General features: G+C 43.6%; 1 protein-coding gene across 26 annotated transcripts in view; it reads left to right on the top strand.

The window, feature by feature from the left end:
* MACF1 (microtubule actin crosslinking factor 1) overlaps window positions 1–23507 on the top strand; it is a 121972-nt gene that overhangs the window by 61935 nt on the left and 36530 nt on the right. For all 26 annotated transcript variants that reach the window (XM_075604503.1, XM_075604510.1, XM_075604511.1 and 23 more), the window contains 9 exons: window positions 134–369; window positions 913–1042; window positions 2064–2263; window positions 3675–4170; window positions 4633–6104; window positions 20614–20775; window positions 21162–21332; window positions 22130–22296; window positions 23106–23265. In XM_075604503.1, coding sequence (XP_075460618.1) covers window positions 134–369; window positions 913–1042; window positions 2064–2263; window positions 3675–4170; window positions 4633–6104; window positions 20614–20775; window positions 21162–21332; window positions 22130–22296; window positions 23106–23265 — 3194 coding nt within the window. The remainder of the gene's footprint in view (window positions 1–133; window positions 370–912; window positions 1043–2063; window positions 2264–3674; window positions 4171–4632; window positions 6105–20613; window positions 20776–21161; window positions 21333–22129; window positions 22297–23105; window positions 23266–23507) is intronic.

Here is a 23507-nt window from a genome sequence, read left to right as displayed (position 1 = left end):
AGCACCCGTCCTGTTCACGAGCGTGTGGATGTGCTGCTTTGCCTTCCCAATTCACGGGCCATCACACAGCCTTATAACTGAAGGGTGCCAATCATTATCACACACTGTAAGAATACCGACCTTTTCTAACCAGATTTGACCAGTATCCAGTGTGACATTTCGGAGATCGGCCACAAATACGAAGGTCTTGGGCAGGTGCTGCGGAACCGTGAGGATCAGCTGTCTGCTCTGCTGAAGAAGATGCAGGAAGTGCAGCAAGAGGCTGATGTGATGCTGAGGTGGTTGGAGTCCAAAGAGAAAGCCATGACTGCTCTCAACGTGTCTTCCACGAAAACCGAGGCTATGAGTGCGCAGGCCAAGCAGAACAAGGTGAGTGACTGACTCACTGGAAGACAGTATTGGGTGTACAGTAATATACTTATCTTGGTAGCAAACAATAGGGCAATGGGACTTTACACCACCACACCACAGCTACTTATGGGAGGCCTCCTCTCCAATATACGTTATGTATATCTTTATATAGCGCCATCTATGTACATAGCGCTTCAGAGCAGTAACACACGGGACATAATAATATAACACATAATGGGAATAAGCACTAAAAGACATAAAAGTAACATTAGGAAAAGGAGTCCTTGCCCCGAAGAGCTTACAATCTAAGTCACACAGTTCTACCTACCACTGCTGAACTATGATAAAATCCCTGAGGTTATCACTGCAATAATCAGGATGTTCATTTTAAAATGGTATTGAAGTATTCTATACTTTTTCCGTAAAGTCGCAAATATAGCAGGTTGTTATAAACCGTGTGACTTGTAAAGTTATTTTAGGGCCCTTTCGCTTTTGCCTCACCTGAGTAATGTGATGATAATCGTATTGGTTTCAGCGTGCTCTCCCCGTTTATCTTTCCAGGAGTTTCTCTCTGAACTTGAGCAGAGTTCTGGAAAAGTGGAAAGTTTAAAGACGGCGCTGAGAGATTTGCTGGACAAGCATCCAAACTCCCCGGAGGCTGCAACGTGGAAGAGAATGCTGGAAAATCTTAGTAAGTGGTTTGGGGAAAAGGGAATTCAGTGGAAACACAGTGTGTTGGAATATCTGCACTGTGCACATGTAGCACACAGTGGTATATAGAATAAGATTTTAATCCATAAACATTGTACTAACAGATCTTATAAAGCAGGCAAAGGAAACCATGTTATGAAAGCGGAAGTAAACCATACATTGTCATGCCAGAAACCGATGCTGTGAATGGACTCGAAGTAAATTGCAGCAGTTCTCAGAGCTGTGTAGGACAGGATTGTATCTGCGGTTTGGAAACACTGGCTCACTGCTGGTAGCGTTTGGTCCTTGAAGTGTGAATTCACTTGCATCGCTAGCAATACAACAGCTTGGTAAACATGTTCATATTTTAGTAAAGCTGTTACTATTGCACATACTTGGGATGATAAAAAGGACCAGCACACCATGCTTTTCTTTGTGCCCATGATCTAACTCAGAGTATCGCAACTCTCAAGAGTGCCTGAGACTGACTTAAAGGGCGCCCTATAGAAAAAACAAATGATGTGCGGTTTTAGTGTATCAACCCGAATGCTGCAATGTTTTATGAATGTATTGTTGATTATACATTTTGCATTACATTTAAAATAACTGAAAAACTGAATTTTACAATTTCGTTTTCAGTCAATTGTGATAACACTAATTGTAAGTGTAAAATTGGATTGTAATTGGATACTTATTTTCAGTTTTTATCCATTTTTATTTGAACTTTAAAAAAAAAATGTACACGATAAGATCATGGGGTGCCGCGGTAATTGGAGCATCTGAGTCGGGATGCCCAGTGGAAAAATGCTGAGAGACTGGGCTTGCGGTTGGTTGGTTGATTGGCACCCACAGTCTATAATAACTTACTATGTTCTATATTTACTCACTGTACAAGTCTGAGACCATATTCTGATTGATTCTGCTGTTGCATGTACTAACACACGGCATTGCACTGAGAGAAACCTTAGCTAGCAGAGGATACAGTTCATTGACTAAATGCGTGTTCCGACTTTTTCACCCAGACCGCCAGTGGGACACGGCCAATCAAGTGACCACAGAGCGCCAGCAAAAACTGGAAGAGTCTGCTAACCAGCTGGCGATATTCCAGGCCGCGGGGTCCCAGCTGCACCCGTGGCTGATGGAGAAGGAGTTAATGATGAGTGTCCTTGGCCCACTTTCCATTGAGCCGAACATGCTAATTACGCAAAAACAGCAAGTCCAGGTGAGCATGGTACTGACCCAGGCAGGGCTCGGGCTGAGCGAGTTCTGCCGCTTATCCTGATCAGGCCACTTTATCTGCTATTACTGCTGCACTGGAGATGAGTCTGTAGGAAGAAACTTAAATTCACCTGTGCTGTGTAATTTATATTACTTAAATATCACTTTAATTTTAATCATCAGCAGTTCATGTCAACAACATTTGGGAATTACACTTATAGAAATAAAAGGAGACAATGATTACATCTTATTCACTATAGATTTAGTATATTCGTACAATAAATCACCTCCTCTTTCACTTCGTGGGATAACTGCAGTTCAGATTTTCAAAACCACACTAGTGAAGATATTTGCAGGTGGCTGTAATATGATCGTACATATATCTCAGCTCCTCATTAAGGAACCATGTGTACTCACATTACACCATTCAGGAATAATGCAGCATATGTCACATACTGTATGATATTTAATGATGAATAACTTTAAAGGACATAATGAGGTTGTAGAAGTGTGGTTGAAACCTATCTAAGCTTCACGTTGCAAAGCCAATATAACCAGCCTCACACTGATGAGACTCAAAAGGTGGAAAGAGCCGTCTGTGAGTAGGTTTACTGACTATGCACGAATTTAGCCCAGGCTGTGCTGAAACGCTATGTAACCAGGTAAATCTGACGATTGACCCACCAGGCGCTCAGAAATAAAGCAATGCGGCACAGTGATGTAACTGGAACTAAGGCTATGGTAAACCCCAAGCATAGGTGCTGAAACGCTGTAATACTGCAGGCATAAGCTCATAGGGCTCCATGTTAAAATGGACATTAAAAGGTGACACAGTGTGCTCATTTGCATGTTATTTCCCAGAAACCCTGGCTGCAGTGGAAGCACTGTCTGCTAATAGATAATGGTGAAAAGCAGGGGCTGCAGACCTGTCTGAAACATGTGAATGTGTGCACAAGTGATATTTGTATTCACTGTGCACTGTTTGGTAGAGGGTTGTTGTCACTTTGTTACCCACCATAACTCATTTAATGTGAGGTTGTAGAAGGAAACGGTGTATACCCATATTCCTACAGAATAGGGCTGGGTGTGTGGAGTGCTTTCCTAGCAGACAATAAATAAACTTCCTTTCTTGGCAGTCATTTATTTTTGTTACTGCAAACCCGGTATTGTATGTCATTCTTAAATAAAGAAGCCAGAGTAGAGAGATCGGAGAGATTAATGAAATCCTTGGAAGAAGATGTATGTGTGCTGTAAGCCATGTCGTTTGTTTATAGAATGATTTCTAAACAAAGAGATGTTCTAGTCTTGTGGATACAGTCTCACAAGCTCCTAATTTATAAGAAGTGTTGTGTCTTGACTTTGTGTATTCATATCTGTCACTTTGTACAAACACTGTGGTGTTATTTCTGTTTCAGTTTATGCTGAAGGAATTTGAAGCTCGCAAGGAGCAGTATGAGCAGTTGAAGCAAGCGGCCTTTGGGATACTAACAGGCCCCGGGGATGAGTGTCCATCTACCAGTCAAGTGGAAGAGGAGTTTGACAAAGTCAACCAGAAATGGGCAGAGTTGACCAAACGCCTCAATTCTCGCTCTAACCAAATTGACCAGGCCGTCATCAAGAGCACTCAGTATCGGGAGGTCCTGCAAGGGCTGACGGACAAAATGAAGCTAGCTGGGAAGAAGCTGGGGGCGCAGTCGGCCATTAGCACACATCCCAATGCCGTGAAGCAGCAGCTGCAGGAAAACAGTGAGATACGTTCAGACTTGGAGCTTCTTGCAAAGGAGGTTACAGAGGCGCAGGTCCTGTGCGATGAGTTGTCTGCGCTCATGGTGGAACAGTACCTCAAGGATGAGCTTAAAAAGCGCCTGGACACTATTGCCCTCCCTCTCAGAGGAATGGAAGATTTAGCAGGTTAGTAGCTACTCAGTCTGTATCACTCGCCATGTGAACCAGCAGCGTAACAGCGCTGATGTCTGTACCGTACATGCAGATAACGTGCACTGTAACGCAGCGCTGTTTAGCAGTTCTCCATTAGCGTGAAACATTGCTGTTCTGTGTAATATGGTGGGTGACCATTTATAAAGTGGGGTAAAGATTTTCTTTGGAAATGAAATATTTGAGAATAGAATTGAAGTTTGAGGAATTGCTACTGGAGTATATAAGAAATACCTCAAAAAGTAAACAAAATCCAGATTTCGCTTATTTTTCTGGCTAATTGTGTCCCTTCATCAGGACAATCAAGAGTTATAAAGTGGTACGGTGTTGTGGCCATAACTCAAATACTACCTCACAGGACAGGGATGAACTAGTACTGATTGTGCATGATCACCAGATCAATACATTGTTGTTAACATTCAGTGTTGCGTCTTTCAGCGGATCGTGTGAATCGGCTTCAGGTGGCTCTCGCCAGTTCTCAGCAGTTCCAGCAGACGTTCGATGAGTTGAGGAGTTGGGTGGACAGCAAACAGATCCAGCAAGCACAGAGCTCCCCTATATCTGCCAAGCTGGAGACATTACAAACTCTGGTACAGGGGCAAGAGGAATTTCAGAAGAGTCTGAACCAGAACAGTGGATCTTACGAAATGATTGTCAATGAGGGAGGGTCTCTAATTCTGTCTGCGCAGCCCGGGGAGGAGAAGATAACTTTGCAGAATCAGCTGGCGACTCTGAAGGCAAATTGGGAAGAGCTGGGCAGAAAAGCAGCAGATAGACACAGCAAGCTGAAGGACTGTTTGCAGAAGGCTCAGAAGTATGGGCGGCATGTGGAAGATCTGGTGCCTTGGATGGAAGATTGTGGAGCACAGATGACAGGAATGGAGGTAACTCTTGACCCCGTGCAGCTGGAAGCACTGCTCCTACGAGCAAAGGCACTCCAGAGTGACATAGACAAAAAGCGTTCCTTGCTGGAGATGATGAACAGCGCAGCTGACCTTCTGATCGATGCAGCTGAAGTAGACGACAGTGACATTCTGGAAGAGAAAGCCAAAATCAACCAGACGGTGGACAGAATTACAGAGCAGCTGCACGTCAAGGCTGGGTCCATTGAAGAAATGTCCCTGAGACTAAAAGAGCTTAAGGATAGTTTTAAAAACATTAATAAAAAGCTGGACGGAGCCAAGCATCTTCTAGAGATTTACACAGCCCTAGGTCCTCAAGCGTGCAGCAGTAAGAACCTGGAAAACATGAGGTCCCAGCAGGACATGCTGCAGGCATTGGACGCGCAAGTCCAGTACCTGAACAATCTGCTTCAGGGTTTAGTCGAGGATGCTCCAGAGGGCTCCGATGTCTCCCAGCTCCTGCGTCAGGCAGAGGACGTTCAGCAGGACTTTGAAGCAGTGAAACAGGGAAGCATTGAATGCTGCTCAGCCATGGAGAGTAAGCTTCAAGGGATCGGTCAGTTCCACACTCAAGTTCGGGAAATGTTCTCTCAGCTGGCAGATCTGGATGATGAACTAGATGGCATGAGTCCTGTGGGGAGGGACGTTGACAGCCTCAGGTCCCAGGCTGAAGTTGTTCAGAAGTTTCTGGAAAACCTGAAGGACTTGAAATTAGACATTGAAGGTTCAGAGAAGAAATGCCTAGACATGCTGGAGAATGAAGGTGGCCCAGACCTTGTAGGACTGAAAAGGGAACTTGGAACGTTAAACAAGCAGTGCAGTAAACTGACTGAAAGGGGCAAGAATCGTCAGGAGCAGTTAGAGGCCTCTCTGGCCCGGGTTGATGAGTTCTGTAAGAAACAGAAAGAGCTGAAGCACCAGATCATGTCTGCGGAGGGCAGCAGCGCTCTGCAAGGTGTAGTGGGAGCTGAAGTGGACTCAATCAAGCAGCAGCTGGGCGAATTTAGGGTAAGGCCTCGGTTTTATCACTTTATCATTCTGCAATAATGTTGAACATTCATTCAACTTGTTACTTCCACTATTGGTCCTTCCCAATACTACAAATCTGATTTTATATGGAATGCCCTTAAATCACTTTTCTTAATCAAGGCTCATGCCTAGTATCTCACTGACCATGAGTCAGAGTTATGTCCTCACCCAACAGTGCCTATATACATGTACTCCTCCTTTGTGGATACAGCATCGCCTTTTTTCATGCCTCCCTCTGCCTCTTTTTATTTATTTATTACTGATGCATGTGCAGCAGACTGGTGGAGCTTCCAGGAAGCTTGGTTAATCATCTCCTCCCCACAAACATCTTTTACAGTGTATTTTCCCTGTATTTTCTCACTGAGAATGATCTAACAAGGCCAATGACACTGGGATTATCTACATTCCGGCGCAACAATAGAAGTTTAACCCTTAACATGTTGGCAAGTGAGCATCATCCCCTAACTGGCTCGCATAAGGCTCACCTGTTCCGGGAATTAGTGGCGTGCCCCACTCATTCTGAAAAATAACTACATGTTGGGTCAGGGAATGCCTTATATTGTCTGTCTTTGTTATGGGTGTTGAAGGCGGTGTGACAAGTGGTATGTGATGGTCAAGTGGAGGAAAGGAAATTTCACCAGCAACAAAGGAAAGGGTTCTTTACAGTAGGGGCAGTTAAAATGTGGAATTCATATAATTTTTCCCCTTAATGGGGTTTTTTGTTTGCCTTCCGCTGAATCAATAAGTAAGTACAGATATAGGATAAAGTATCTGTTGTCTAACTTTAGCATAGGTTGAACTTGATGGACCTATGTCTTTTTTCAACCTCATCTACTATGTAACTATGTAAAATCCAGAATGTCTCTTCTGGCAAAGTAGTTTCTCTTCTGAGGCTATTATTTAACCAAATAGGGTTTTTTTGGTGGGGGTTTTTAGAACTTGATTCTGACTATTCAAATTTCTCTATTTTAATCTACAAGTGAACGGGCTGTTAAGGAACAATTTTAAGAAGCCGTACTGGAAGGATCTTATGGCGTAACGCACTGCTTAGTAAATATGGCCCTTCATGTTTTAATATCCCCATCGCTGCCAATGGGGGCTGCACCACATTGCTTTGCAATATATATGTACCAAACATAGCACAGCACATTGCAGCTCCTTCTGCAGGGTAGGTGTTAAAGCAGTCTGCCTGTAAAGTTCACAGCCTGGCCACAGTCTCAATTCATTGCTGGTATCTGGCATGGGGGAGGATTCTCACTTAGCTCATGGGAAGTGTAGACAATAGAAGGAAGAGAATGTGCTTTTACATCAGTGGTACACTGTGCCAGAGAGCAGGCTGTGTTTAGTTGCATCTGAATGTTTAGTTACATCTCCATGGTTTAGCGGGTGTTTGTATAGTGGCAGGAAGTTATAGATTCGGAGAGCAGCAGTGGAACTCATGATCATCTCGTACCCACACGCAACAAAACTCACATCTAGTCGCTCAGATCCTTCAGCTCTCTGTCTGCACACCAGGTGCTCTTCCACCATGGCAGACCTATCAACTCGTACTGCTTTTCTCCCTTATTTAGAGGCACTCACTGTTTTTTAGCATCACCATCTCATAGACTTCCATAGTCTCTGTGATATAAAACAAAATCAGCACTAAAATTCCTACAGGTTGGACCAGAACCCCCAAATCTCTGTGTTCTCATTGCTTGGAGGTTGACATCTCTTCCATGTCGGGCACAGAGAAACTAGTATATCAATTTAGGTTACACGATTGGCTAAATACGTCTGTGGGGAATAGAAAGTGATGCATCGGTGCGAGGAAGCTAAAGAGTAGGAGTTGAATCATCTGGAGGTGATGTCACCTAGGAGCCGCAGGCATAGTCATTATTTGTATGTTACAGTCCAGTAGATCCGGGGCTTGAGTTTTGAGCTTGTCGCAAGTGACAGAAATGCATCCATGTTAATCAACAGCATGTACAGTAATGAAGTTACTTTGCCATATGGAAGGTAGAAAGAAACCATAGCAACACAGGCTTTGGAGGGGTAAAAAGAAATCTCTTACATGACCCAACTCTGTGTCTACTAGCACAGATTCCCACATTAACATTTCTTCACTGCATCATGCAAATACACTGACTGTATCTATAGTTTAAAGTTCTCTAGCCGTATTGGGGCAGATGTTTTGTAGGTCAGGGTACCTTTTAAGAGATCAACATTCGGGCACTTCATAAATGAAATGATAGTGCACAGAGCTTGTCAAACCTCTCATACATCCTGAGACCTGCGAGGCTTGCAAAGCAATGCACAGTATCATTTCATATATGAAGAGCTGTGATTAATAAATCACACTAAAGGTGCATGGATAAGCATGAATGAGTATTTTGGCAACATCAAGGGGGGGGGTGCTGGTTATATGCGTCTATATATTATTATCCCCTTTGCTGCCAGAGGTGCCTGCAATGCACTGTGATACATTTTAAGAGAGAGATTCTATTGAAATATATTAATATTTAACATACAAACTAACAAAGTTATGTTGAAATGAATTATTTCTGTGATTTATCAGTGTGTGAGGGTTACTAGAGCTCAGCTCTGTGATTCATCATATCCCCCCCCCCCCCCCCCCCCCAGGCTATCTAAATGTCCAGCTGTCCTGGAGACATCGCATGCTGATGACTGAGCTTCATGCCACTCCGGTTTCTAAGAGTGCAGGAACGCAGAGGAAGTTGTTAATTTAGTGAATTCATTTCTTTGACAGACCAGGTCAAGAATGTCAGAGTTAGCAGTACATAAATGTTACCACTGCTACTGGCCATATAACACAGCATTACACAGATTTTCTTATTAATGCTGATAAGGTATGTCAAGATATATCTTAACACGTGGAGCGACACTGGGCAGTGGCGCGGGACACCTGTATTGCTGTGGTTTTGCCACTTTAGCTTTGTGTGTTGAATGCTGGGTATATTGAGGTTGTTAGAACTGTGAGCATCTCCATTAAAGCTACTCTTCATGTTATCTTTGAGCCCAATAAATGTTTATTTTGTTTCCTGTGAATGTAATGATAATTGTGCCTTACAGAGCACTGTACACAGCATTTTACAGGCACAATGAGTCTGTCCTGCAGAGCTTACACTCTTTTTTGACACTTATGTACATATATATTTTGTGGGGGCTCAGGGGTTCCTAAAATGAGCTTGCTGGGGTTCTGTGTGTTGTTTGTTAACTCTAATATTGGTGCCTGAGACACAGGGAGATAGAGGCCTTGTCTAGGGAGTGACCACTGAGATTTGAACACAATTTATTTGAATCGACATAGTCCCTTTTAATGTATAATGCACAAAGGTTATTCGTAATAACCCCATCTCAAGGGATTGAGATTGTCCAGATCTGGGCGTCTGTGATACAGGATCAGAGTCTGCAATGCAATGTTATTTCCCTGCCACACCCATCTGCATGTTGCCTGTTGTGGAAATCAGTCAGTTGTTGAGCGAGAGCCTTTCCGACTTATAGACCAAAAGGCAGCTGTGAGCAGAGCTGTTTATAGTTTGGCATGTAGACCGAGAACTGTGCGGTGCATACACATGAAATACTTCACCATCACCCAGATTCTCTCTGTGCTTGTGCTCTGTGGGACAAAGGAGACTCTGTTATCCCCGGAATTCATGTAGAATGATAATCATTCTGCAATGAGAATAGGCAGACACGGCAAGTCAGATTGTTAGCGTAAGGTGGAACTTACCTACAGATCCTTGCATGATTGTCTAGACTGTAGAGACAATGCAGCACCCATGACTCACTGTAACATGGCACCTCACTTTAGCTCACCCTGCTTTTTCTTTAAAAAATGCACAATTTCTGTGCTGCCTTGATTTGTATCTGGGCTGTGTAATAGTGAACTTTAGATGGAAAAATTGCAGTTGCTCAGTTTGGTTGAAATGATTGCCCATTGTATCTTGTGAGTTAAATTCTAAACATACACCTAAATGGCAATGTTTAATTTAAAGTTTAAAAAATGTAGTTTTATGGTTTTGTTTAATATTTGGGTAATATTGGTGTTGTCAGAGCTGTGAGCATTCTCAGTTGCATCGTTTAATAATAATAACTTTATTTCATATAGCGCTTTTCTCCCAATGGGATCCAGTGCGTCACAGTTACAATACAGTGCACGGTACGCAGCACATAGGAATTTGTACAGACCATCTTTGCTCCTTAGTGCTTACAATCTATGTTTTTGGTGCCTGAGGAAGGGAGATAACGTGACTTGCCCAGTCACCAAGAGCTAACACCGGGAATTGAACCAGGTTCCCCTGATTCATACTTAGTGTTATTGTTTACAGAGTCAGTGTCTTTACTCACTGAGCCGCTCCTTCTTGTTGTCATTGAAATATGTTTATTTTGCATTTCCCGAATAATATTTGTCTTGTATAGCACTGTCATTTACTCAGCACTGTACATAGCATTTTGCAGGCACAATGAGTCGCCTGTCCTGCAGAGCCTATAATATAATCTTGGTGCCCAAGACTTGGGATATAGAGACCTGCCCAATGAGGGACACTGGTCTTTGAACACTATTCAACTGGGTCAACATATTAATTTGCTGGCACTGCCTGGCACTGTGTGGTTAAATGTCATTTATGCACCAATTTTCATAGGAAAAAGTTGAGATTTTGTAGAACAGCAAAGACAATGTAGGACAGATGTTTGCCTTTGAATGCACTTAAAAGCTGATGTCATTTGCATTAAAGGTGTTACATATAAATGTACTGTAGTTAGAAATATTAGATATTTTTAACCCTTCCATGCAGTGATTCTTCAATCAACTTCATCTAAACAAGAATGTTTGTGTATAAAAACCTATGTCATTTGTGTCACTGTCTGTCTTTATCTCAAATTGGAATACAGTATGTTGTTGCTCCATAAAGATGGAGGAGAAATCGCTATACACAGTGGGCTGACCCCACTCAGATAATTTGCTCATTTTCAGGTTGTTTTACAGGAAATAAATAAATTCCACGAATCTAACAGGGCAGTGAGTCACAGTAAGTGAAAGGGTAAATATATATATATATATATATATATATATATATATATATATATACATACATACATACACACACACACACACACACACACACACACACACACACACAGTGTTCGACAAACCTATACATTTGCACGCCCCGGGCGAGTGGATTTAACATCGTGGCGAGCTCCTATTGGCCCAAGCAGCACACATTTGGTACTAGGTGGCGAGTAGATTTTTTGGTGATTTGTCGACCCCTGTATGTATGTATGTATGTATATATATATATATCAAAAAATAAATAGACGAGACCGTTCTGTCGCTAACAAAATGCTTTTATTTGTGCAAGCTTTCGAGATACACTGATCTCTTCTTCTGGCGATGTTACAATGAATGAAGCAAGCAAAAGGTATACTTAAAAACAGTGTCTCTTGGAATGTTATCCGTGCTTGTCCCTCCCCCTGTGTGGATGTGATTTATGGCTAGAGGTGTTAAATGGTTCCTGAAAGTTAGTGATAATAATAATAGCATGTTTTTGTATAGCGCTGCTAGTTATACGTAGCGCTTTACAGAGACATTTTGCAGGCATAGGTCCCTGCCCCGTGGAGCTTACAATCTATGTTTTTTTGGTGCCTGAGGCACCAAATGTAAGAGTGTGTGTGTATTAATACGAGCTTGAGACAAAAGGTGGCACTGAGTGCTCATTTGCATGTCATTTCCCAGAATCCCTTGCTGCAGTGGAAGTGCTGTATGCTGGGTGACAATGGGGAAAGACAGGGTTGCAGACCTGTCTAAGACATGCAAATGAACATACAGTAATATTTACAGTTGCTTTATGCTTTACTTATATATATATATATATATATATTTTTTTTTTTTTTTTTCCATGTGAAGGAATAGGAGCTGGAAATGTGTGTTACTCCATAAAGAAAATCTTTGTTGAAGTGCAAAATATGTTTCATTTTTAGAAACCTCCTACAGACAATAATCCCATGTAATGAATACGTGCCCCTGGGTCCCTCTCGCCATTTCATAGCTCAGTTGGTAACAATAGCTCGGCTCAGCCACACAGTGCCATGTATTTATACAAAGATTTGGTGACTTTGTGCAGTGTGCTTTCATGTTGCCATAGAAAGAGGGCAGGGGGTGGGTCTCAGTATGGGAGTTTCTGCATGGAATCTGAGGGCTGCTACAAGAGAGCGGCCATGGTTCGGGATTCCACACATTCCTCCTGTATGTGAGTGTGTGCAGCACAGCTCCTGTCCTTCCCTCCATTAAGTCGATGTTATTTCAACTGTATGTTCCTGTAACAGTTCCAAACCATGTCCCACTTATACTGAACTCAACTTCACTGCCCTTACCTCTCCCTTCCATGTGTCAGTGTGCCCCCCACCCCCCGTTTTCACCCCTCTCTCTGTGCCCCCCTCGCTTTGTCTCTCTCCCCCCCCATATCCCTCTTTGTGTCTCCCCCGCTTTGTGTCTCTCCCCCCCCATCCCCCTTTGTGCCCCCCTCTTTGTCTCTCCCCTCTTGGACCGTGCAGATGGGGCGGCCCCGGACACAGATCAGTGCCAGGGTCTGAGTGCACTTTGTACGCACACATTGCGTTGTTACTGGGCACAGAGGTTGTCACAGAACTGCTCTGATCCAGAAGCAGAGTCCCTAATGTCACAGCACCTATCACACCCGGAATACACCCGGGCACCTGCTGCTGCTCCTCCCATCCACACTCATGCCTGTGTTGCTTTTTGAAGTGGTCACCTCCCCTGAAGCCGGAGAGGCTGCAACTTCTCAAGAGTGCGAGTCCCAATCTCCCCCTCTTCCCTTCCCTGGGAGGCTGAGCCGGGCGGGTCCGGAGTTGGGGGAGGAAGGAGGGAGGGGTGGGGGTGGCACATCAGGACTGGGGGAGCCGCCTGCCAAGCAGACAGCAGATGCCCGAGGGGGCGGAGGGAGGCGGCGCCTGCTCGGGGTTCCCGCAGAGTCTTTATCCCGAGCGCTCAGCGCCTGCTCGCCCGGGAGATCAGAGGGAGACTCGGGGGGTCCCCCCCTACCCCTAATAGCGAATCGTACCCCGAGAGAAGCGGGGGGAGGACTCCGGTGACCAGCCACAGAGCCCCCCTCCCCTCCCACAGGTTGGGCAGACCCTGACTGTGCCCCGTCCTCGGTCCCAGAAGGAATCCAGCAGCAGCTCCCCGAGAAGCTCTTTGTTCTGGAGAAGTTTTGTCTTCAGAAGCCATGACGGCTGCAGCCGGAGGGGGAGGCGGGCACCCGGGCGCAGGGGCTGCGTGACATGCATCCCACGGAGAGGACAGAGCCAGCCTGCAGCCGGGCACACCGGGAGCTGCACCCGCCCGACTCTCTGTCCTGCCGGAGAGGAGGAGACCGCGCCGGGAGTGAGGAGGAGGAGGAGGGGTGCTGCTGGTCGCTGAGGTTTGGTGGCCCTGCGCTGCGCACACAGAGACGCAGGGAGGGTGTGTGTGACCCCGGGACACAATGCCAAGATGTGCCGCGCACAGGGAGCTGCACAGTGTGCCCTCATTGAAATAACTTCCTGTCTGTGAACTTTCAGGAATATCCGCTCACAGGGCTCCGTTCAAATAAAAACACCCACTGACTCCCCCCTCCCAATTCACAGCAGCCGGAGCAGGGGTGCAGGATGCTGCTGTCCCACTGGGCATGTATTACCAATTGTTCTTCTACACATGTGCTGCCCTCAAATATGGGAGCACGACATTTATGAGGCTGGATTTGCTCAAATCTGATGGCTTTTGATTTTTACAGCTTCACAACACAGCACTTACTGTTTTTTTTTTTTATTCTTCACTTCTGATAACTGTATTTTTCTGGATACATCTATTATCAGGTCTTTTTTTTCCCCCACCTGCTCTAGGGGCCATTAATGATTTCTTATGGTCTGGTGAACATGACCTTGTACAGCTGTGTCTCATAACAATGACTGTAGAAGTGAGTGCAATGTTGTAGGATTACAAACTGGGTGATATTTTGGGAACCTCGGTGCGTACAGAATGGGGAAGCCGCTGAGCCGCCCGGACTGTTTACGTCAAAACCCGGCGTGCCTGGGGAAAGGTGAGGAGGAGGATGGTTACATTGAAGACTGTTATGTCCCTCAGAGATCAATTTATGATACAATGAGGATAAATGAACAGATTGACCAGGGCTCAAAGCTCAGTCAGCCTTCAAAGAGTACCATGGAGAGGGTGGAAATAAGCACATTATCCAGCAATGGGACTCTGGGAACTTCAAACCTCTTTGATATCAAGGCCCAAGAATCAAAAAAGTTGGATGAGCGGGTAATATTTGACGCTTTAAAACTCAGCAATGATACATTAAAATCCGCCCCTGTCCCCCCACGTCGCCGACCAAACCCTGACCGTAAAGAAAACATTAACCGAAGGTCCTGGAAATCTTTTATGCCGCCAAACTTCCCAGAGTTTGCGGAACGTATCGAAGCTTCTCTGAGTGAGGTTTCGGAGGCCGGCAACTCAAACCATTCCCTGCATGACAAAACCGAGTTCAGTCAGCTCTTGCCAGGAAGCTCAAGACATTCACCTTGTGAGCTAACAACATCAGGATCTTTAACATCAGAACGCAGTGTAACCCCTGTACACCCATCCATTGTGTCAGATAACCAGGGCTCGGAGAATACAGCAGACAAGGACTACTGTCAATTTCAGACTTTTGAGTATTGTGATGAAAGTGAATGTGAACACGGTCCTTTACTGGTCCAGGAAAATACATCCAGGATGTGTACTCGTGTGAAAAAAGGACATGGGTTTCCTAGTGCTACATGGCCAAGAGCGCTAAAATGTTTTATTAAGGGAAGTCTCAGTGAAGGGCATCATAAAACTACTGAACTGACTTATGAGGAATGTGTGATAGAAACATTGCCCTTATCTCCCTGTTTAAGTGATGAGGTGTTAGATGAAACAGTAAATGTTCTGATGGTCCCCAATTTAAGACTGAAGACTGAATCACAACTAAGGTTTGAGGAGGACGAGAGAAAGATAATGATGGAAGCAGAAGAAGAGTGGGAGGACAGCATTCTATCTGAAAGAGAAGATTGTGCCACTGTGACAGGCAAAAACAGCAGTGGCTCAATAGCAGGCGAGTTTATAGAAAGGGAACACATCATACCTGCAGAGGAGACATTAGATAAAACAGGTTGTTCTGCTGGTGATCTGGGAGCCTCCAGTTTCTTTGATGGTGATACAATAATTGATGAGGCCAACCATTGGCTGGTTTCACAAGAAACACATCAAGATGACAGTTGCTGTGCAGCTTTTAGTCTAGAACAATTCACAACAAATCTAATTGGCAAATCAACCATTGATACAGATTCTGACACAGACTCTGACCAATTGTTCCTAGAGTTGGAAAATCAGTGTTTGATTGAGGGAGCAGAAGAATCATATGCGTCTACTGAGCCCGACGGTTCAATTTTAGGGTTGGATATAAAAGAAATTGACCTTTTGTGTGTTTCATACATAATTGAGCAAGAAAACATGCATGATAACACAGCAGCAGAAAATGCCACAGGTCCAGAAGAGGTCATTGTAAAAGACAGCACTTATCTGTCTGCTGCGTGTAACTTAAGTGATTCATCTGCCATACAAATGTTGGATCATGATCATCTTAATACAAATTGTCAACCACCTGTAGAATCTCTTATTGAAGTCACTGAACACAAGTCACTTGCGATTTCAAGTAGAACTGATACCATTGAGCAGAACACGTCAATGCAGCCGCTCCCAACTCCTGGTGAACAAAATAATGCAATTGAGTCTTTAATAAAACAAACAAATCAGTACTTGGAAAACCTTTCCAATTTAGAAAATGTAGTGGCCTTCACTGGAATGCATTTTTCTGAGATGGACCCTTCCCAAGATTCATTGCACTTAATGGAGCTTCCTGTACTCACGGTTAGTAAGTGGCCTTATCAGCAGTTGTCAATTAATGATAACAAAGTTTGTGATTTTATTGAAATAAGGGAAGAGTCATCAGAACTGCTGCTTACACCAGATCTCCTGATAAAAGAGGGTTGTGATGTACAAAATAAAGTGGAATATATGCCTGAGGGGGATACTCCGAGAGTATCTGAAAATCAGACATCAGAAGTCTCCCAACTGGTTTCTGATCCACATGTATTTGGCATGGGCAATGAATCAGGCTTTGAGAATACAGACCAGCTGGATGAGAACAACTCTGGTCTTTGTGAAGCAGCCCTTCAGTGTGTTGATTTTGTAACACCAAACTTTGAAGTTCACCTGGAGCTTATGGATGCCAGTGATGTGATTGCAGCTGGGGATGAAGTGGAAGTACACCAGTCTCTGTTTTCCAGCACAGTGAAATGTGGAGAGTTGCAAAACCATTCAGAGACCACAGCAGATGACAGTTCAACAAATAATCCTCAGTGTTCCACAATATCGGATGAATTTCAAGAGGTCACTTTTTATGAAATCAGTGGAAAAAATAGTGATGCAACGGTTAGTACAAGCTCGGTTCATGACCAAGCATTTGATTTTCAGGAAAAGGAAACAATTGTTGCTGACAGTGAGATCATTCACACAGACCTCAAATCCAAGGCTCCCCATGTGACAGCATTTAACACAACAGACCATCATGCAATGCAGGAGCTGGGTGCCTCCGAGATGGTCAGCACGTGTGACAAAGAAAACATATCCGCCCCAAGAGAACCGACTCTTATTCTTTCAGACAGAGAAAAACAGGTCTTGCTCACTGTGGAATCAACCGAGTTTTCCAACTCCACATCTTTCCCAGAGGAGGCTTGCGATGGACACGCAGAGTGCTTACTAGCACCTCCCAGCCATGCTCTGGGTGATGTAGCATCTGGAGAAATGTGTTTTATGTCACAATGTACTCTTATGTCGCAGGATAGTGTGGAAGAGCAATCTTCCTTTGCTTTATCTCTTGCAGAGGTTACAGAAATTATAACAAAACACAGCTCAGAAGGATGTAGCAGTTTTGACTCTTTCAGTTCAGAACCTAACACAGCACAACAGTTCATGTCGGAGATTGATCTTGGGCGGTCTTTGGATAGATATGATTTGGCTAGCACGCAAGGGCTCATCTGCTTAGCTGAATGTGCAGAACATCATCCTATCCTATCATCCAGTGAAGATAACTCCCCCGTTACAATGCAGCAGATAACTACATCATGCTGTGCACTTGATGTGCTCATTGAAGCTTGTGCTGAGGACTGTATATCTGCAGAAAGTCCTCCTGTCTCCCCATGCACAAAAAGTAATAAATCAGACCTGTCAGATGATAGTCATTGCAAGGACCTTCCCTCTCCAGTACAGGTAGCAATGGGACCGCAAATACCAAACCACTCTGCTCTGGGGACTGACCAGGAGCCTATATCAGAGTGTCTCTGCACATATATACAGGTGTCAGCTGTGACTGAGGACAGCTCTTTATTAATAACCATCACAGACAATAACACAACTCTGGTGCCCACCAAAGAAAGAGGAACTCATGATACATTACAAAGTGCAGATGACAGTCTTGACAACACTTTCAGTGCAGAATATATTTCTGCATCTTTGCCTGATACGGGAGACCCTGACAATGTGTCACCTGGTAAAACAGATGATCTTGCTGCAGATAAAGAGGTATTAATTGTTGTCCCCACACTGTGTGTGTGTGCGTGTGCGTGTGCGCGTGTGCGTGCGCATGTACATGCTATCTGTTGCATTGCTGAGTTAACATGGCTCAGATATCCTGTTCCACAGATTTTAAGGTACATTCACTTTCTGGAAAAAAAACTTTGTCTTTCACCTCCCAATAAATTACAAGCAAAGAAAAAGAGCAATCTTTATTGTATCCCCTGATTACACATCCTATTTTTTCAGCAGTTTATTCAGTGGGGGGAATTATTAGGAGGACCTCCAGAAGAAAGAGATGAGACCTACTGATTACATAACTTGTTTGCCTAACTTCAGAAATGACTGCATTCCTGATTAGCATACAGTTTGTTCACCCAACGGTTAATTATAGATCACTAGTGCACAGTGCTTTTCATAGATAAATGTAGGCGGATAGTTACAGCACATTAGCTACAGAAAATTCTGCTGCTGGCAGGATTTCGGTGAAAGAAATATAGTGGAATTTTCTACATGACAGATATTGTTACCGCTCGAGACATTTTGTGAAACGCGAAATATAGCAAAATACAACTAGTAGGAGTTTATCTTCTGAATTAAATGTAGTCAAATTAAAAACGGATATTACATCTGAGAAACAAACAGCAAAACTGATTTATCCGTTCCTTATTAACAGCGAGCCTCATTCACTGAGGTTCATTAAGATTTTAGCGTAATGCACCGTCTTTAACCTTAACCGGTTCAGCCTGTGCTAACCCACGCAGCGCTGTAGTGAATCAGGCTCACAGATGTAGTGGGATTAAAATACATTCATTGTTCAATGTTGCATTTTATAAAGCTGGACTTTTATTAACAATCCATTGTTACAAAGTTAAGAGCTTTAAAGTACAGTACATTATGTATTACTTTGGGCATAAAACAGCTATAACAAGGTATTAGGAGCTGTACAGTGTGTCCGAAGCACCTGAAACCCATTACATCTCTGTAAAGGCCCCTTTAATCCTATTCACTGAACAGGCTCGGATGTGCCCTATGGCCTAGCACTGTTTAGTAAATATCGCTCTGGATATTAAGCTACATTTCTGCAGTAACGTGCTTTGTTGTTATCCTTAACTAGGTAAGATTAGTTGTAGTAACCAGAAATAAAACAAATCTTCTTGTGCACTGTAGTTAGCCGGGGCTGTTTTTTTATTGTTTTGCCTGTATGATAATTTTTTTCACTTTCCAAAATGTTGTTTTTATCTTTTTTTAAAGGACCAGGATAATTTCTCACTTCACCCTCATTCCTTTTAAAATGCTACTCCTGTGTTTGTTTTAGGGCTGGGGATGAAGCAGCTCTTTGGATAAAACATTGGGTCATAGATTTCTTAATTAATGGAGGTGGGGGGGAAGAGACCGGTAACGATATAGAGGAAATCTGTACACTAATTAGTGTTCTTGTTTTAGGGTTTTATTCACTCAGATTTAATTAGTCTTCTCAGGCTGATTTGCTCTGTTAGAGATGCGATGGAAACATCACGCTTTGACTAAATATTATTTCTTCATGTTATAATTGTTTTGTGTTACCAAGTGTAGTTGTGGCCTCCTGCCCTGGCTTTAAAATGATGGTGTTATTTAATAATTCCCTGCTGCAGGCTTTTACCCTCCCTTGTGGATAATGGGATGTGTTTGTGATTTGTAGGGTGTTCAGCACGTGCTATATAACCGTGTTTCTCCACCAGTGTGCCACGGCCCCCGGGGGTAACCCTGCCCGGCCGCTCAGCTGGCACGTCCCCCACTTTCTGCAGACTTGAGAGGCTTCGGTTCTCCTCTACTCTCAGCCCGGCACAGGGGGGAGAGAGTGGATAGGTGGTTCTCGGCTTCGTCCATGTGAATGTGACGTGTGTGATAGAGAAAGGTGATGAGTGTGCCATGTGAGAAAGGGGGGCGGCTTAAGAAACAGGGTGTGTGCTCTGTGGCAAGAGGGGGGTGAATGTGGAGTGGGTTGAAAATAATGGTGAGTAAGAAGTGTGTGTGTGTGTTAGAAAGGGGTGAAAGTGGTGGGTTTGTGCATGTGAGGGACATGTGATGTGTGTGAGCGAGAAGGGGTGCGTGCGATCTGATGAGCAGGGGTGCCCCGAGATTTAAAAAATCCTTCAGGGGTTGTCTGTGCTGCAGAAAGGTTAGAACCACCGACGTACGATAAACATCAGATCCAAATAATAAGAGTTTTGATATTATTCAATGTAACAAATGTATCAAATAGATTGTCGTCTTTGGTTTTCCCCACTCTTGGAATTGAGCTGCAAGAAACGCTCCTTTCACATCTGCCTCTGTGTACGGTATAGGTAAAAAAAGACTAAAACCTGACAGTGTATATAATGTGTCTTAATGCTCTGTCTGGCTGGCAGCTGGGACAGGAAACAGATGGAATTTTTTTTTTTTTTACATTTATTACAGTTTTCAAAGGAGTCCAAAAAAATCACATTTATTCACTGTAAAAGGGACACAATGTCCAAAACCATCAGGATACACTCATCACTTTTGGGATCTTTGGCTGTTGTTTGATATGCTGTGAAGCAGCTTCCCTGTGCTGGAGAAATACATGGTCAGCTCTGATGAGATGTAAGGGGTGCAGCTTCACCGTAATGTTGACATTGGGTCTTGTTAATTAAAAACACTACACAAAGTACCAACATCTAATTTCTGTGCCAAAATTTGATACGTTCTAAAGGGCATCTTTCTAACACTGAAATAACGCGAGTTGTGGATACCAATGAAAAGGTTTGTTAATGAAAAAATAAACGTGTTTTTTAATAGTGTCTCTTTCTTGTTTGTATAACTATCCAGGTGTTTCAGAAGGAACATGTGGATCCTCTCCAGGTGCGGCTGCAGCAGGTGAATGGACTGGGCCAAGGTCTGATCCAGAGTGCCGAGAAAAACTGTGACGTTCACGGACTGGAACATGACACGGAGGAGCTGAACATGAGGTGGAATACTCTGAACAAGAAAGTAAGGCCACGTGTACTTTGGGAGGACTGTACTTTTGTATTTTTAGCGGTGTTGATGGCTGTATTGATGGGGGATGGGATGGTAAAGGTGACAACTTAATCAAAAGAAGCCCCAGGATGTGGTGTGCCTGAATTCTGATAACACGTTGGCAATAGCAGTCAATGTTGTACAGAAATGTTGTGGGAGGATTTAGATTAAAATTTTCAGTGCGAGAGAAGACAGCGTGTGGGTGTAGAGATGCGACCATCTGACTCGTGCAGCTTAGAACAATTTTGCGACCCGGTTGTTAAATAATAATCAGGAGTGAATGATGCCGACCTTGCATGCTGCTTGTCACCTGCAGTGATAAGCTGCTTTTCAGTGACAAGATAATGTGTGTGTCGCAGGTGGCAGAGCGGGTGACACAGCTGCAGGAGGCTCTGCTGCATTGTGGGAAGTTCCAGGACGCCTTGGAGCCGCTGCTCAGTTGGCTGACCGACACCGAGGACCTGATCGCCAATCAGAAGCCCCCGTCTGCAGAGTACAAAGTAGTAAAGGCGCAGATCCAGGAACAGAAAGTAAGTGACATCGGAAACTAAATTGCGACCTAAAGAGCCAAAAAAGAGACATGAAAAAACTTAACAGGTGTGGTGAGGGAAACATGACGGAAATTATATTATAACTTGCTTAAACATTTCAGAAGCAAACTCTAAATACTATCACAAAGCCCTTCGTAATAACAATAATGTATGTAGCACTGCCAGTGTAGGGTCTATAGCTCTTCACATGGTAGAATAATAACTTGGGGAGCTCACAAAGTGATGTTTAGTAACAGAAGAACAAGGATATAACATTATTTGCCCAATGTCTCTACATCTTTTGTCAAACACCAGAGCCCTTAATGTGCCAGAAATATTTCACTTGTTATTATACTTAAGGTTGGTACAGTAGCACTTGCAATTACTTCAATGCATCTGCCACAGGTGCTTAGACCTCCACAGCAAGCAGAGATCAGCTGGAAGAACCAGAAAGGAGACGGCACTCCAATGCACGTTTCAGTCCTGCTTTTGGACCATTGTCAAGATGGTCCTGACAAAGGTTGAAAGGGGGACCAAAACGTAGATCCTCCAGAAAATCCTCACAAGTTTTTCACAAGTCCACTAGAGTGCCGTCTCCGTTTTGGTTCTTCCATGTGTTATATTCTTAGTACTTCTCATTGGGTTTATATGGAGGTGGTAGGATTCATGTGCAATCCAGCACTGACTCTACACACTATAAGTGATTGTGTGACAATATATAGAAGCATTAGCTGCCTCGATGGTTCTCTGATACGTCATCCTATTTACATCCTTGCTTTTGTATATTTTCATTCCAGCTCCTTCAGCGTTTACTTGATGACCGTAAAGCTACCGTGGGAATGATTCAGGCAGAGGGTGGGAGAATCGCCGAGGGAGCGGATCCTGCAGATAGGGAGAAGATAAGTCGCCAGTTGGAGATCCTTGAAGAGAGATGGTCCTCACTGCTGCAGAAGGCACAGTCAAGGTATGACCAGATCCTTATATACAGTACATCTCTATACGCGCACACCATCTATTCCCTGCTTGTATGAGGAACATATGTGAGCTTTTTATACTTATATACAGTACATCTCTATACACACACACCATCTATTCCCTGCTTGCATGAGGAACATATGTGAGCTTTTTATACTTGTATACAGTACATCCCTATACACACACACCATCTTTTCCCTGCTTGCATGAGGAACATATGTGAGCTTTTTATGCAGAAGTGACGTGAGCTGTCAGCAGACCCTTTTTCTTTCTGTATTTGCACTTGTTTTCTTCAAATAAACATTAGCTTCAAAAGTTCAGTTTAGGGCCAGTATTGTATGTTCTGGAGATTGCATCCCCGTAGTGGGAAAGAGATTTGCTGCAGTCAAACTAACACGTATTAACAGGATCATGAATAAAGGCCGGTGTCTAGAAGCTCATAGAGCATGGATAAATTACATTTGTCACATTTATAGAAAACGGGATGTGAAGAAAATAATAGTGCCACCAGCATTATAACACTGCAAGCCAACATCTGACTAGTTAATTTATTTATTTTTTAACAAATATATTTGCTAAAATCGGTGATTGGATTTTTTTATTCTGTGTGCCGAGGTATGTAGAGGGTCATGTCCACTTATTTTGCACTAAAATAATGACTGCCTTGCATTGCTTTAGTGTTGTAGGTAAGGTTCATTACTGTTACTACTTATTCAGCATCAAAATAGTTACTAGAATCTAGAATGAACTGCCTGCCTAGTCCATCCTATAAGAAGTGATGTGATCTCCTTGCTACAGGCAGAAGCAACTGGACGACATTCTGGTCCTAGCAAAGCAGTTTCATGAGACGACTGAGCCCATATATGACTGGATCACGGCCACAGAAAAGAAACTAGCAAACTCTGAGCCAATTGGCACACAAACTGGGAAGATTCAGCAGCAGATCTCCCGTCACAAGGTAAGTGATGGATACGCGGAGTCCAGAACGTGGCTGTGACACGTGTGGCATAGGCAAACATTACTGTGGCACGTAAATAACCTCCAGCTGTTACTCAAATGCATTTGGCCTTCTAGAATAAAGCAATTCTTTTGTTATGAGAATGTGTGCATAGTTACATTTTGAAAATGTTATCTTTACATTATTATGTTTACATTGTTATTTTTTTGTTGTCATTTCACCGTTTAGTTTCCTGTATTAAT

Source organism: Ascaphus truei, chromosome 6, assembly GCF_040206685.1.
Source record: "Ascaphus truei isolate aAscTru1 chromosome 6, aAscTru1.hap1, whole genome shotgun sequence".
NCBI classification, from domain to species: Eukaryota; Metazoa; Chordata; class Amphibia; order Anura; family Ascaphidae; genus Ascaphus; species Ascaphus truei.
Note: the sequence above shows the minus strand (reverse complement) of the source record. Positions and strands in the feature narration are given on the sequence as shown.